Here is a 15,767-nt window from a genome sequence, read left to right on the forward strand (position 1 = left end):
CATGCATTGCTTTTTTAAATTTCTACTGTGCTTGATCTTCAAGATGAGAAAAAGGGTCCGAGAGGTGATGTATTTCCACATCATACAATATCATGGTGATTCCAGGTGCAAATCTTAGGCCTCAGATTCTGAATGGCATCTCCTTCCTTGCCTTCTACTGCCCTGGAGTTTGATTTGTCTGAAAAATAGCTAAACCGTTTCTAGGGCAGATAAGGTAGAGGACGCGTAGTTAGAGGCAGGAAGGGATCTAGCTGGACAGAGGAGATTGGTTTTCCACTTGAAACACATCCACCTTCGGAAAGCTGGCACTGATCTCTTTTGGTTGAGAAATCAGAGCACAGCCACCCAGGCCTCGAGGTAGAAAGGAACTGAGGCCACTGGACTGTAAGTCATTCTTGGGATGTCCAGAGTCCCAGGTAGGAGACAAATGGTTCTGATTAAGATGGTTCACATTACCAAGGCGTGTGTGCAGCCTTGCTTCTTCGCAGCTGTCCTGATCAGGAATTTTAAGGTAGATGAGGAGATTGCAGATGTCAAAACCCACAAGGAAACTGTCCTTCCTCCATCCCTCCACCCCACGCTGGTCTGCAGTTCTCAGCTGTACTGTGCAGAAACCCGCCTGCTGCCACTTTGGCTGCCTCTGTCTGGCTGAGAACTGGAACATCTGAGACTTGCAGGTTTATTCCAAGCCAGGCAGGGTTTTCATCTCTTCCTCTGCTACCTGTTTAACTTGCTTTACTCTCCGTCCTTCTCGGCTTATTTTTCTTAATGTGTGTCTACAGAAACCATGAGAAAAGAAGATTGGAGAAGGCAATGGCACCCCACTCCAGTACTCTTGCCTGGAAAATCCCATGGACGGAGGAGCCTGGTGGGCTGCAGTCCATGGGGTCGCCGGGAGTCAGACATGACTGAGCGACTTCACTTTCACTTTTCACTTTAAGCATTGCAGAAGGAAATGGCAACCCACTCCAGTGTTCTTGCCTGGAGAATCCCAGGGATGGGGGAGCCTGGTGGGCTGCCGTCTATGGGGTTGCACAGAGTTGGACATGACTGAAGCAACTTAGCAGCAGGGAAGAAAATCCTGATTGGTGGTATTCATGCACAGAGGTCAGGGGGTGAATGAGAGCCCTATCAGTGCTATCTGTTCTGCAGTTCCCCAGCAGACCCCTGCACTCTGGAAGGTACTGGGGTTCAGTCAGCTGCTCCCCACTGAGGTTCCTGGAGTGTAGGAACTTCTTTACCTATTGATTTCTTGGTGTCTCTACTGTGGGTTGTATTTGTTGCTTCCTTCAGGAAATGTATATTGAAGCTACGGTAGTGAACAAGGCAGATAAAGTCCCTGAATGAGAGCAGGGACCCCAAACAGTCAGCTAGCAAACAAAGGGAGGCTTCCAGGTGGCGAGAAGGGCTATGAGGAAGCAAGAACAGAGGGATAGGGAGTTACAGGGGAAGGGTGGCTATTTTATATTTAATTTATTTTTTACTGCAGTATAGTTGATTTTACAGTGTTGTGTTAATTGCTGTTGTATAGTAGAATAGCTCAGTTATACACCAAGACACATTGTTTTTCATATTCTTTTCCGTTATGGTTTATCACAGGATATTGAACATAGTTCCCGGTGCTGTACAGCAGGACTTTGTTGTGTATCCATCCTATATGTAACAGTTTGCATCCACTAACCCCAAACTGTCCATCCCTCTTTTGATGGGTGGCTTTTTTAGATACCAGGGACCGAGGAGGCCTCCTTGAAGAAATGACATTTAAGGAGAAACCTGAACAAACCTAGGGAGGGTGGCATGTCAGGAACTGGCAGAGAAACAAGCATGCACAGAGGCCCCTGCAGTGGGGAAGCTGAACTAGCCATGTTCAAGGAGTATCAGGAAGGACCCTTGTGACTGTACTGGCAGAGACCAGAGGGAGAGTGTTCAGGTGGACTGAGCCATGTGAGGCTGTGGTCAGGAGGTAGGATTGCGTTCTGAGTGTCATGAGAAGTCCCTGGCGAGTTGTGATCAGGCGAGTGACATGAGCCAATGTATATTTTTAAAAGATGACTCTGACTGCCGGCAGAGAATCCATTGTAGGGGGCAAAAGGAGAAACAGTTGAGAAGCTATGGGAACAGTCCAGGCAAAAGATGATGGTAGCTTGGACCAAAGTATTAGTAACAGAGATGATGAGAAGTAGCTGGATTCTAGGTTTAAGTTATTCCTGATGGGACTGGCTAATGGATTGGATGTAGGGTGTGAGAGATGGCAAGGACTCAAGGATGACTATTGATAGCTTGCTGATAGAATGTGGTACCCTCCCATCTTGTCCTTTCAGCCAGGTTGAAGGTGGTGCCTGGGCTGGTGCAGATTAGAACAGTAGCTCCCAAATGTGGTGTTTGTCACCTTCATTATTTTTTAACATGTGTATATACCCCCTGTAATACTATTTATGTACTATTTTTAAAAATCAATTCACTCTTCTTAAACCACATTTATTTTAAAAATGCATCATACTTTGTGAGATAAAACAATAAATTTCCAGTACTTATTAAAGTAAGTGTGTAACAATTGGAAATATTTATTTGTGAACTACTTGGAATCATTTCACATATCCCAATGGCACAAGCCAACATTACACTTTGAGGTACACAGCACTGGTGAATCTTTATTATTGGATGAGGAATGTGGAATAGGTATCACCCATTAACTAACAGTCAATAATCATTGGTAGTGGTCTTTAGTGATAATAATTTTAGTCACTTAGTATACAGTACAGTGTTATCTGTCCCACATGTGAATCTCATACCTGCTGAAGCATATCCTTTGGGAGGCACCCAGAATCTGCATTGAGCAAGCGTGCTCCTGAGTCTGTCCCCTCTGTTTGGGAGCTACTTCTGGAGTAGAAAGGGCAGAATCCAGAAAATAGGACTCCAGCCCTGGTCCTTCTCTGACTGGCTGTGTGAACTTCAGCAGAGGAACAGGGGATAGAAGAGAATGGCTTCTGGAGCCAGACCAAGTTAGAGTCCTGGTCCCACTGCTCATGAACACCTCAAGCCTACAGGAGCCCCTTAACCTCGTTGGAACCAAGGTTTCCATCTGCAGAGCAGGGCTGGTGATAATGATAATGGTGATGATATGGTGCAATTAAGTGCCTACTCCAGAGCAATACTATGTGCAAAGTGTTACTACTGCCATCATCTTTGTTGGTACCACTTAACATCGTGAGCCTGGCTTTTCTCATCATAAAAGCTTAACAGATATATTGGAAAAGTTAAATAAACTATAAGCTATTAATTTATTCTATAAATAGTATTATATTATCCTTCATTATACTTACTAGTGTGGAGACACAGCAAGACGTTTTTAGTAAGAATAGTAGCAATATGTACCCCCATGAGATAACAGTAAGGTTAACGTGCACTTGGGTGTGAAGAGTATTTCATCAACTGGAAAGTTTGATTCAAGTATTAGAATGTAGTTCAGTTCAGTTCAGTTCAGTCGCTCAGTCGTGTCTGACTCTTTATGACCCCGTGAAATGCAGCACTCCAGGCCTCCCTGTCCATCACCAACTCCCGGAGTCCACCCAAACCCTTTACCATCAAGTCGGTGATGCCATCCAGCCATCTCATCCTCTATCGTCCCCTTCTCCTCCTGCCCTCAATCTTTCCCAGCATCAGAGTCTTTTCAAATGAGTCAGCTCTTCTCATCAGGTGGCCAAAGTATTGGAGTTTCAGCTTCAACATCAGTCCTTCCAATGAACACCCAGGACTGATCTCCTTTAGGATGGACTGATTGGATCTCCTTGCAGTCCAAGGGACTCTTAATAGTCGTCTCCAACACTACAGTTCAAAAGTATCAATCCTTCCGTGCTCAGCTTTCTTTATAGTCCAACTCTCAAATCCATACATGACCACTGGAAAAACCATAGCCTTGACTAGATGGACCTTTGTGGACAAAGTAGTGTCTCTGCTTTTTAATATGCTGTCTAGGTTGGTCATAACTTTGCTTCCAAGGAGTAAGCGTCTTTTAATTTCATTGCTGTAATCACCATCTGCACTGATTTTGGAGTCCAGAAAAATAAAGTCAGCCACCGTTTCCACTGTTTCCCCATCTATGTGATGGGACTGGATGCCATGATCTTCGTTTTCCGAATGTTGAGCTTTAAGCCAACTTTTTCACTCTCCTCTTTCACTTTCATCAAGAGGCTTTTTAGTTCCTCTTCACTTTCTGCCATAAAGGTGGTGTCATCTGCATATCTGAGGTTATTGATGTTTCTCCCGGCAATCTGGATTCCAGCTTGTGCTTCTTCTAGCCCAGCGTTTCTCATGATGTACTCTGCATAGAAGTTAAATAAGCAGGGTGACAATATACAGCCTTGACGTACTCCTTTTCCTGTTTGGAACCAATCTGTTGTTCCATGTCCAGTTCGAACTGTTGCTTCCTGACCTGCATACAGGTTTCTCAAGAGGCAGGTCAGGTGGTCTGGTATGCTCATCTCTTTCAGAATAGTTACTATATCCTAATAATCATAGTACTGGTAATGGCCATTTACTGAATACTGGCCAAGTCTCAGTTGCTGTGCATTTCATTTGACCTTTGTAGCATTAAGGTGAGTTACCACACCACGCAGGTGAGGAAGGTGAACCTTCATGCCTAAGAGCATAATGGCCAGAGGTGGCAGAGACAGGCGTCCAAGCCAGATCTCTCTGGCCTTAAAATTCACTGTTCTCTTTCCAGTATATACAGCTTGTGTCGGTGTTACTTCAGTTAATATTAAGGTTCATTTGCATTCCCTGAGTACCTACCTGCCAGGGAACAGAATAGAGGGCAGTTGGCAGTGAAGTGAAATGGGTCACAGGTTTGGGGAACTGATCTGGGATTAAAAGTGGCTCTGGGTAATTGCCCAAGTAGAGAACTCACACCTTTCCTGGACCCCACTAGAAGCTTCACAGCCAGGAAGCCCTGGCAACTCTGGGGCTTCACATTCTGAGGAAAAGGATGTGAGCCCCTCTGAGTGTGTGAGCCAACTGGAAATCTCTTCTCCAGATGGGATTTTGTATTCAATTCAGTGTGGGTGTTTTTCTTCATGGCTTTTAATGGTGCTGAAATTGATTAAATTCAGAAGGAGCAAGGCAGGCCAGGCTTTAAAGAGCAAATCACATAGGGAAAGTGAGTAAATTTCTGTGGTGAGAACGTGCCCCAGGAACTGTCCATAAAGTGGTGGGCTGGTCTCAGCAACTCCAGACAACTTCCTGTATCCATCAGCACTGGAAACACAGCAGGGACTTCCTTTACCTCAGTTCTCTTGTTTTTATTTCCAGAAAATTCCATTTCTCTCATAAAAAAGAAAGAAAAACTTGAAAGTTATATATATATATATATATTTTAATCAAAGAAAAGTTGAATAAAGAAAAAAATCTGTCGAACACCAGCTTTAGGAAACTGTTAATTCCATCTAATTCATGTTGAGCCTAATTCAGGTAAATCAGTTCCTCTCCTTTTGAGGAGAGGTCTGAGGTCTGTTAGAATTCCTGGGAGGCATGTCTGGGGTAACTTTGGGACATATCTCAAAGTGTCGGGTTTTTTTCAGAGTATATGTCCGTCAGTCAGCCTATGCTGTGAAAAGGTCCCTTCTATTCAGAACTGGTGATTTGGCCACTTCTTACCTAGTTTCTGGTTGCTTTGAATACTAAGGATTTGGAGACGGGCAGCACCTAGTCAGTGATTTTTATAAGAAAGACTTTGGGACCTCAAGAGTGAGTGGCACAAAATTCTGGAGGTGAATGCTCTTGTTTTCTAGAGCTTTCTCTGCCCTCAGCCCTGTCTGACTGTTTTTTTTTTTTTTTTAATGATTTTATTTATTTATTTTTATTTTTGGCTACACTGGTTCTTCATTGTTTTTCTCGAGCTTTCTCCAGCTGCAGTGAGTGGGGACTACTTCTTCATTGTGGCTTGCAGGCTCCTCATTATGGCGGCTTCTCACTGTAGAGCCCAGGCTCTAGAGTGAGGGCTTAGTAATTGTGGTACAGGCTTAGTTGCTCCACAGCATGTGGGATCTTCCTGGACCAGGACTTGAACCCGTGTCTCCTGCATTGGCAGGTGGATTCCTATCTACTGTACCACCAGGGAAGTCCTGTCTGACTGTTTAGATGGCCTAGTTTAGTATGTGCAAGCAAAGGATTTCTATTAATAAAAGTGTCCAGGAAACCTAAACTTGGTTTTGTCTTCTCTGTTCTTTGTTGCATAGTTGCATCTCCTCTGTTCTTGGCTTGCATAGTTTTTGTTTTTCCCTTCTCTGAGACTGATTCTTAGGGCTGTACTGCTTGGTAATACCTGTTTGTATTGATACAGGAAGGAAGGAAGTGGTTAGATTAAGCCATTCATTTCTTTATTTAACTTTTTATCCTCACAAAAGATGGAAAAGTGGAGGACCAGAAGCTTAGATAACCTGTCTGCTTTCAGAGGGTTTACATCAGTTGAAGTTTGAAAGGTCACTTTGACTCTGCCACACTGCCTCTCTGCCACTCTTCCTACCATTCAGTCACCACTTTACAGATCCATGTGTCGAGAATGAAAAGTTACACCAAATGAAAAGTTCCATGCTTCTACTTCATTTCCAGCATTATGGTGGACAGTGGATGACAGAGATTTAGTAGTAATAACAATAAATCAGTAAAGTTATATATGGACCATTGTCTTTATGAATGCATATCCAGCTTGGTAGACATCTTTTGCAGGATTGTACAAATAACTGTAGGCCTGTCCTCATGCTGCATACTCTGATGGAGAGGCTAAGGAAGGCATCAACCTAGGTGGAGGGGTCAGAGAAGGTTTTTTACAGGAGATGATACTTGAAGGGGAAGACCTGAGAATTTGGAGTCACATGGGCCAAAGGGCTCCCAGGGGTGAAACAAAGCTTGTGCAAAGGCTAAGGAGAAAGTGTGGTTAATTGGATTCTCTGAGAGGAAGCCAGTGTGTTTGGGATACTGAGACCTGGGGGAGGGCCATGAGACCAAGCTGGAGCCAGACCATGCAGGGCTGTGTGGGCCATTTTAGGGGCCAGGGTTATGCTTCCAAGAGCAGTTGGGTGCCATTGAATGATTTTAGGCAGAGAGGTGATGTGGTCTGGTTTTGTCAAGGTCATGGGGACTGCAGGGTTGAAGGGAAGGGTTGAGGGCAGATTGGAGGGAGCCAGAGGAGGTGTGAGCCAAGGAGACCAGTTGGGAGGGCCTTGCAGCTGTCCTGGTAATAGATGTGGGGTCAAGGACCAGGGTGGTGTGGTGAAGGCAGAGAGAACTAGATAAAATTAAGATGGCATTAGGCGATAAAACTGAGGGGAATAACTTGGATGTGGCAGACAAGAAAGAAGGGAAGTGCCAAAGGTTAAGTTCATGATTTTATTGTAGCTTTCACTCTTTAGCATCACCTACATGCTTCTTCTTCTTCTTTTTTTTTTTTTTTAAGGCCAAGGAAAGCTTCATATGAGGTAACATGAGGTACCAGAAGCTGCAGAACAGGGCATTGAAGGTTATGTTAAAATCCATGTGTATACCTGACCCACCAGCCTCCTTCTTTTAAACAATTTGACTGATCCTAAAGTATATTGCTGTTTTAAGCCCATTGCAGTAAAGCAGTCAGTTTCTGGATCTAACCTGTTTCCCTCTTCTCAGAGTTCATACCCTGGGCATGGTAAGCAGAGACCAAATAGTCTGCTAGACATCCTCCTCCCGCTTTGGCCCTAAGAATCTCCAGGTTGACTGAGAGTCAAGCTGCCTGTCCCATGTCCTTCTGTTCCCCATGAAACTTCGAGAAAATAGCTTTGTGTGACCCTGGCCCTTAACTTCATCTAAAAACAAATAATGCTTCAAAAGTTGACATGACAGTTAAGAGGATGACCCTTTTCTAACTTGGCAGGTCAGCCTGGGTGTTGTGTGAGCTCTGTGAATATTCATTTTCTGACAACTGTTTGGCCTGCCCTTTGCGTAAACCTAGGCAGAGCTGAACTCATGGCTGAGAAAGGTAAGCCAGTCCAGGCCTTAGCTGCCAGACAGTGAGTGTCTGGCCTAGGAGGTACCGGCCCTGCAACAACTCATTGCCAGTCAAATTAAGGGAATAATGCAACCCTAGTAGATATTTAATGAGAGATTATTTCTGGAGATTATAAGGATACAGCAATTGCAAATAAATCCCTGACCTTTTCTGAGCCTGGGCTCAGTAAAAGAGCTGAATCACCTGCTTGAAGGGATTAAGGACAGCCGCTTCCATCTGGCAGGCTGCTCAGACTTTTTCTGTTATTAGCAAACTCTGCTCAGTGGTGATGGTGTTCTAAACCTAATAGTGGGAACTGGGTTTTCCAAATAGGAGATCTCAATTAACTTAGATTGTGTATCTGCTGGACAGTGATCAGGACTAATGATCTGATTATGGATTCACTGTAGTCCCTGTCACATCAGTGGTACTCAGTACATGTTAAATAGGAAAGAAATTATTCATCATCAGTAACCTAATCATGATGTCAGAAGGAAACTCAGACTGATGAGAATAGAATTCAAACCTGTGTATTTGTCTGTATGTGTGTGTATGTGCGCACCAGAGATAGAGAGATACAGGGAAGTGCCAGGGTAGGGGTCAGTGTAATAATTTATACCAGTTACAGTTTAGAGATTTACAACAGTGATAGTTAAAGTGTTTTTCATGAGTTCCTTATTAGGACTGTTGTTTGATATTAATTCCATTTCTTAACACAGTTTTGTTTATGAAACTGTAGTAATTATCACCAGTATGCAGCTTGAACACATTAGAGGCTTACAGTGTTACCTTGAACTCTTAGCATTTGATTTGGCAATTATGAATTTGTTATATGCATTTGAACTTAGACAACTAAAAATACTAATATTGTTATATGTGTAATGCCTTTACGCGTCAAATCTTTGTAAGATTTATTTCATGAAAAAGATTTTGCTGGTATAAAATGAATTGGAGAACCTCTAATTTTGGGAAAACTAAAGAAGGAACATTTACTCAGAGATTTTGGGTGGGGGGCATTTTTCTTTGCCATTTTCCAAAAGACATAAGTGTAATTAGTGTGGGTTAGTGGAATTTAGTTTTTTTCTGAATATACTTGGGGGATAGCATTGTATTCTTTTCCATCAGCTATTACCTACTTAGAGAAGGAGCCAACTTCCCACAGTTCCATGAGAAAAGGTCAAGGACTGATTTGTCTCTGCAGGGTTATATCTAGCTCTGTCCATATTTCTTCCAGTAGCTGGGTAGTATGTGGCTTTATGAGCATGTATCTTCCGGCCACTGGGGTCATCACTGTCAGCTGCCAAGTTATTTCTAATTTTAACCATGTTCATGAGGTAGGGAAGCAAAGTAGTCTTTGTCCAGAGCAGAAGTTCATTAATGCCTAGAACATGACCATGTTCACAAACCTAACCTTAAAATTTCCAAATTTGGAATTCATCTCAGCAACTCCCCAGAGCACTGTCCACAACTTCCGTTCTTTTTCTCCCAAACTTCCTTGACTGTTATCCCTGTGCAAGAATCCTAGCCATCTCTCAAAAGAAGAACCAAAAGGCTTCAACTGACTATTGACTCATGTTATGGACATTTAGGAAGCATCCTTAAGTATAGAAAATAATTTCCCCTCTGACGAATACTTGCCAGTAGGTTCTATTCTGACTACTGTATAAAGGAATGAACATCCTCCCCTATACATGAAAAGGTGCCCAGCACCACTAGTCATTAGGGAAATGAAAGTAAAAACTGCAGTGAGATACCATTTCATATCCAGAATGGCAGTAATTAAAAAGACAATAATAAATGTTGGTAAGGACCTGGAGAAATTGGAACTTTCATATGTCACTGGTGGGAATGTAAAGTGGTCCAGCACTTTTAGAAAGCAGTTTGGCATTTCTTCAAAAAGTTAAGCATAGAGTTACCATATAACCTAGCACTTCTAACCTTGGGCACATAATGAACAGAAATGAAAATATATGTTCACACAAAGATTTGTACACCAGTGTGTTCCTAATAGCATTCATAATAATCAAAAAGCAAAAATGGTAACTGATGAATGGATAAATGAAATGTGGTATATCCAGGCAATGAAATGTTATTTAGTCATAAAATGGAGTAAAGTGTATTGATGCTGCATTGTAGAAAAATCTGGAAAGCATTATACTAAGTGAAAGAAACTAGATACAAAGACCACATGTTATATGATTGCTTGTACATGGAATGTCCAGAATAGGCAAATCTATAGAAACAGAAGATAGATTTCTGGTTTCTAGGAGCTGAGGGAGGAGAGAAATAGAGAGTTACTGTTAATGTGTATAAGGATTTTCATGGGAGTATTGAAAATGTTATGTAGAGAATGGTGATTGATTCATGACTTTGAAATATACTAGAAATTAATGAATTGTAAGTTTTAAATGAGTGAACATTACAGTATGTGAATTATATCTTAGTTATCATTTTGAAAAAATGTTGCTTTGATTCCAGTAGATATTTAGACTATGTATTATAGTTTGTCATAAAATTTGAGAAAACTCAATGGTATGAGTTGAGCTTCATTTGGAAGAATGATCCTTTTCTGAGTCAGAAAGCTATATACAACACAATGTGCAGAGTAAACACTTGGTTCATACTAGAAGAAACAAGGGATTGAATTAGTAGACTCTTTGTAGCTTTAAGAGAATAAGAACAATGATTTTTACAGCAAGTGCTCTCCAGGAAGAAAAACATCATTTCCCCCCCTTTTCTGGTACTTTATTTACTATCCTAGAGATAGTATGTTTAATAATAAGTACCACAGAGTGATACGTACACATGTAAGAGCTAAAGCTGGTTCTGTTTGGGAAAAGAAGTTTGGGGAAATTACCGTTCCTTTTTGGTTTGATTTGGTGAATTTTCAGTGATTTTTAAAGGATTTTTTTTCTTCATTGGACCTATATTCAACCATCTACATTAAGAATTGGAGAGATTCCATTTGGATGAGATCCAAGATGAGTTCAAGTTCTGCTCAGTTCTCCTATTTTACAAGCGTATTTCTTGCCCTGGGATGACAACAAATCATTTATAAATATTTACTTTCCTTCTTCCTACCATTCCCTTCTCCACTCGGATCACTGGTTTGTAGAACATCTTGTCCTAATATCCTAAGGAGGTCAAAGATTCTTAAAGATTACCACGCACATCTTACCATTGGGTAATCAGAGCATGGGAATGAATTTTGTTGGGTTTTCAGCCTTGTTGCCAGGTTGGCAGTTGGTTCTGCATTGTGGAAAAGTTGGTGCTGCTTGTCATTTTTTTCTGAGTGACAAGAGGGTGTTTTGGAGCAGATGGAGAACCTGTCACCGCCTGCTGGTTTACTGCATAGAGGGTGGGTCTTCCACGTTAGTGCTTTTCCCTTAGATACCTTCTTTGTCCTTGGCTATTTTAATTTTTCCCCTGGTCAGTTTTGCTTTTTTCCCCTTTTTCTAGTCATCTGAGCAGACTTTTATTCTTCCTTTGAACTCAGAGTCACTTTATTTTTTTAAAATTTTTTATTTTTCAGAGTCACTTTTAAGGCAGTTAAGGTTGTACTGGCTCTGGAGTGAGTCTCCCACGTATTAGCTCTGCAGCTTTGGTCAAGATAGTTAGCTTTGCCAAATCTGTTTCTTCTTGTATAATTTTGGGCTCACGATGGTACCAACCTAGAGGACTTGCTGGGATTAAACAAGGTGAGCTCTGTGAAGCACTTACCTGACATTTATTGAGCACTTAATTTATGCTTTATGAAGGAGACCAGCACACAGTTAGTCCTAAAGCTCCTGACAATAGCAAAACAAGTTAAAGTTTGCCTGGTTACTCCTTCAGTAAAGTACTCATCACTCTGTGCTGCATTTCTTCTGCTGTTAATAGACGATAACCTTGCAGAGAGTTACCATGAAAATTAAATGAGATAATATGTGCAAAGCACTTTGAACTATACCTGGCATATGGTAAGCTCTCTGTGAATGCTAGCAGTTTTAAATCTTGAATCATTCCTGTACTTTCAGTGGAAAAAAAAGAAAAGAATCCTTAGCAACACCATGGGACTGAGTCATGCTGGGTTGGTCAAGCCCTGTTCAGAGTTGGTATGTGTGCGGCCAGCACCTTGACTGCCTTCTTCTTTCTCTTTCAGCTGCACAGTTGGACAGCATTGGCTTCAGCATCATCAAGAAATGCATCCATGCTGTGGAAACCAGAGGTAAAATAGTTCAGCAGATGGCATTGTTCTCAGCAAAGGTCACACATCTGGCGAGGTGGCAGACCTGCTACCTGCTGTTTGCCAGTCTCCAGTGACTCATTCACTCTCCAGATGCCACTGGCAGTGTGTTTCCACAGCTTGTGTTGTTCTGAAGCACAAGGGCTCTCAGCTGATTTGATTCATTTGGTGTCATTAACCTTTTCAGCTAATCAGAAGACTGTTTTAAATACATGCATATCAAATACATAGAATTATAAGGAATCTAGTTACTGATGTGTGTTAGTCACTCAGTCATGTCTGACTCTTTGTGGACCTATGGACTGTAGCCCACCAGGCTCCTCTGTCCAGGGAATTCTCCAGGCAAGAATACTGGAGTGGCTAGCCATTCCCTTCTCCAGTGGATCTTCCCAACCCAGGGATCAAATCCAGGTCTCCTGCATTGCAGGCAGATTCTTTACCATCTGAACCACCAAGGAAGCTACTGAAGTTACTGAAATTCAGCTAAAATACTAAAACCCATGGTTGTGATATAATAATATATGCAATTCTTTGTTTACACATCAGATTCCGGCAGTGGGTCTGATAGCTAGCATAATTCAGAAATAGTTTAAGATGTCAGTGACAGTTGTAACATGTTAGGAAAATATCTTTGGTTTTCAACCAAGTTGCATGTACTGCTAAAGCTGTGATTTGTTGCTTATATTGTAATGGAAGAAAATGTTCAATTTCAATTATAGGTTAGTGGAAATAAAGTTGTGATTGTTTTTCTAAGTTGATAGACACCCTGAATTCTCTAGTGGGCCTCTTGGGGTTGTGGACCCCAGGTTAGGAATCCTGCCCAGGGCACTATCTAGGTAAGGAGAAAGGGTCAGGCCCCTGGTTTCCTGCAGTGGTGCTGAAGTCACACGTTGACCTTTCCTGGGTCCATAGGGGCAGCACTTTGAGGTCAGAGAAGCTGGTTCATCAGTGGTCTCTGTCCCAGAGGAGACAGCCGCAGAGGAGATTTCTCAATTCTGGCAGTTTCAAGCTTTGAGTACGTTGTCTGTTATATTCCTGAGGAAAGCTGATTGTTGTCTTTCCACTGGATTTGATTTGAACCATTGTCAAAGATGGTAATCTTATTGATTTTCCAACCTCTCAACCTTCCAGCCCTTTTGTCTGAGGAAGTTCTGTCTTCTAAAACAGGATCCTTAACTCTTACAAGTTTAGAAGTACAAGCATTTTATTAAAGGCTATGAAGCATTGAGTAGAGGGGGAGAAAAAAAAACAAAATGAAACTAACTAACCATATAAACTTCTACTCCTGTGCATCTAGTCCAAATCTATTCTTTCCAAAGTAATCATTATAATGTGGGCTATTTTTTTTTAAGTTTGCTTATTTGTGCTATACCTTCTTTTAATAAAGAGTTGCAAAGATGTGTAAAACATAGCCAGAGAATATAAAATAGAAGAAGGTGAGATTTCTGGAAATTGATCTTGAGGAAATAAGGTCATGGGCCAGGTTGAGCCATAAAGATGTTTATACAGTAGTGCTAAGGTAAGAAACAAAACAAAAAACAGAAATTGGCCAAATGTCTCAAAAATTGGTTAAACCGAGAATGTGCTACATCCATGCAGTAAAACACTCTGAATCACTAGAAATGCAGTAGAAATATATTTATTGAAACCTAAGGTTTTCATTAATGTATATTAAGTGAAAAATGCTAGTTATGAACCAGCCTGTCCACTCTGAACCCATTCGGGGGACGGCAAGGAGAGGAAGGATCATGCCTGCGTGGACAACTTGTGTTGTGAGTGGCAGTTTCTGGTGTCCTTCACTGTCTTCCTTGGATTTGTCTATTTTCCATAACTGCACTTTTGACACTTTTTAAAGTGTGTTACTAAGGTAATTTTTCAATAGGCATTTTGATTTGCTTGTCATTTTAAAGGAATGAGAAATAAGAGGTACAGGGTTCAGTTCAGTTCAGTTGCTCAGTCATGTCTGACTCTTTGTGACCCCATGGACTGCAGCATGCCAGGATTAACAAGGGCGAAAGTATAAAAATGGAGCCAAAAGTGAGCTCCCCTCCCCTCCCCTCCATGATGAAGTTCAAGTTTCTGCAGAGGTGGACCAGCCCCTATGTCTCTCAGTTTTCGGCCACCAAAACTGAGAGCAACATCTCCTAATCATTTAAACTCCTTCACAGTCTGTGTGATGAATGCAAACCCACAGCTCAAGAGGTGACTTTTTCTGATGTAAAACCAGAAAATATGTGCAGTGATTAGTAGAGGAAGAAGAGGGTCACCGATTGGTTTGATCTTTCAGCCTCCATCTCCTTGTCCCCACCCCCTCTAAAAAGAGAATGAATGTGATATATTTTAACATCAAAAGAAGGTTTAACACAAAGAGGAAACAAGGACAGTGTGAGTTAACGCCATTTTCGCATAAATGCTTGGGAGGCCGTGGGTTATCTCCCTACTGCGGTGCATGTATGTACACGCCACCACCATTGGTGGTGACCAGAGGTGAGTGAACAGACCTCATGCATGCTGAGGTTCGTCAGTCATCCACTAGGAGCTGGAAGTGTGTGAAGCTCTAGGAAAGCACAGAGACAGAAGGCGTGGAGACATTGCAGAAAGGATAAGCCCTTCAAGCCCCCACAGCCCTGAATAATGGTTCTGCTCCTCAGTAACTTGAGGCCCATCCCTCAGGAGACCCGGGGTCTCCTAGCCCATGAACCGTGCAGGATGATGTACATGCTTCTGTAGTCCATTTGAGCTGTAAAATCTTACCGTTCTGGACTACTTCCTTTTGTTTATTACTTCCATTTCTATAAAGGCCTTGTTAAAAACACTGCAGGGTCAGCCTTTTCCCAGATTTCTTCCAGGAAATTTTGTTTTGGTCCCAAAGTAGTGGCCCTGATGAATACTCTGTTCATTCTGTCCTATATTGTAGACTTATTTAGGTACTGGGGATATAATGGTGAAGAAGATAGACTCACTGTACTTAAAGTTTACGTGATAATTGTGGGGGGAAAGCAAACAAGAAATTGAATAATAAAGATGATTTCAGATACTGTTGACTACTATAAGGAAAAGAAAACTGGTTAAGGCAGTGGCGAATAGTATTAGTCATGGGATTTCTTGACCGAAAAAATTGCATGTAAGCTGAGACCTCAGTGGTGAAAAGATGTGGGAGAAGAATGCTCCAGGTAGAGGGAATCCTGTGCAGAGGCTGTGGTTTGAGGGCATAAGCTTTGCATGTTGGAGTAACAAGAAGGCACACATGGCTGGAGGAGCATAAAGGTGTTTGATAAAGCAGTCAGAGACGGGCTGTGCTCAACTGTGTAGGGCCTTACAGGCCATGGTCAGTTTTGATTTGATCCAAATGCAGTGGGAAGTCATTGGAAGATTTTAAGAAAAGAGATGATTTGAACTGACTGACACTTTGAAAAGCTCCTTTTGGGTACTAAGTGGAGGATGACCATCAGGGGAATAAGAAGCGACAGGAGACCAGTTAATTGAGAAGTGTCAGATATAATGGGCTTGGGACCAGTAGGAAAAAAG

The 15,767-nt window shown here is 42.0% G+C and overlaps 1 protein-coding gene across 2 annotated transcripts in view; it reads left to right on the plus strand.

Moving 5' to 3' along the window:
• The window catches only part of ARHGAP26 (Rho GTPase activating protein 26), a 474,825-nt gene that overhangs the window by 268,027 nt on the left and 191,031 nt on the right, over nt 1-15,767 (plus strand). For both annotated transcript variants that reach the window (XM_068979311.1, XM_068979312.1), the window contains exon 13: nt 12,156-12,221. In XM_068979311.1, coding sequence (XP_068835412.1) covers nt 12,156-12,221 — 66 coding nt within the window. The remainder of the gene's footprint in view (nt 1-12,155; nt 12,222-15,767) is intronic.

This window comes from Capricornis sumatraensis, chromosome 9 (genome assembly GCF_032405125.1).
Source record: "Capricornis sumatraensis isolate serow.1 chromosome 9, serow.2, whole genome shotgun sequence".
Lineage (NCBI taxonomy): Eukaryota > Metazoa > Chordata > Mammalia > Artiodactyla > Bovidae > Capricornis > Capricornis sumatraensis.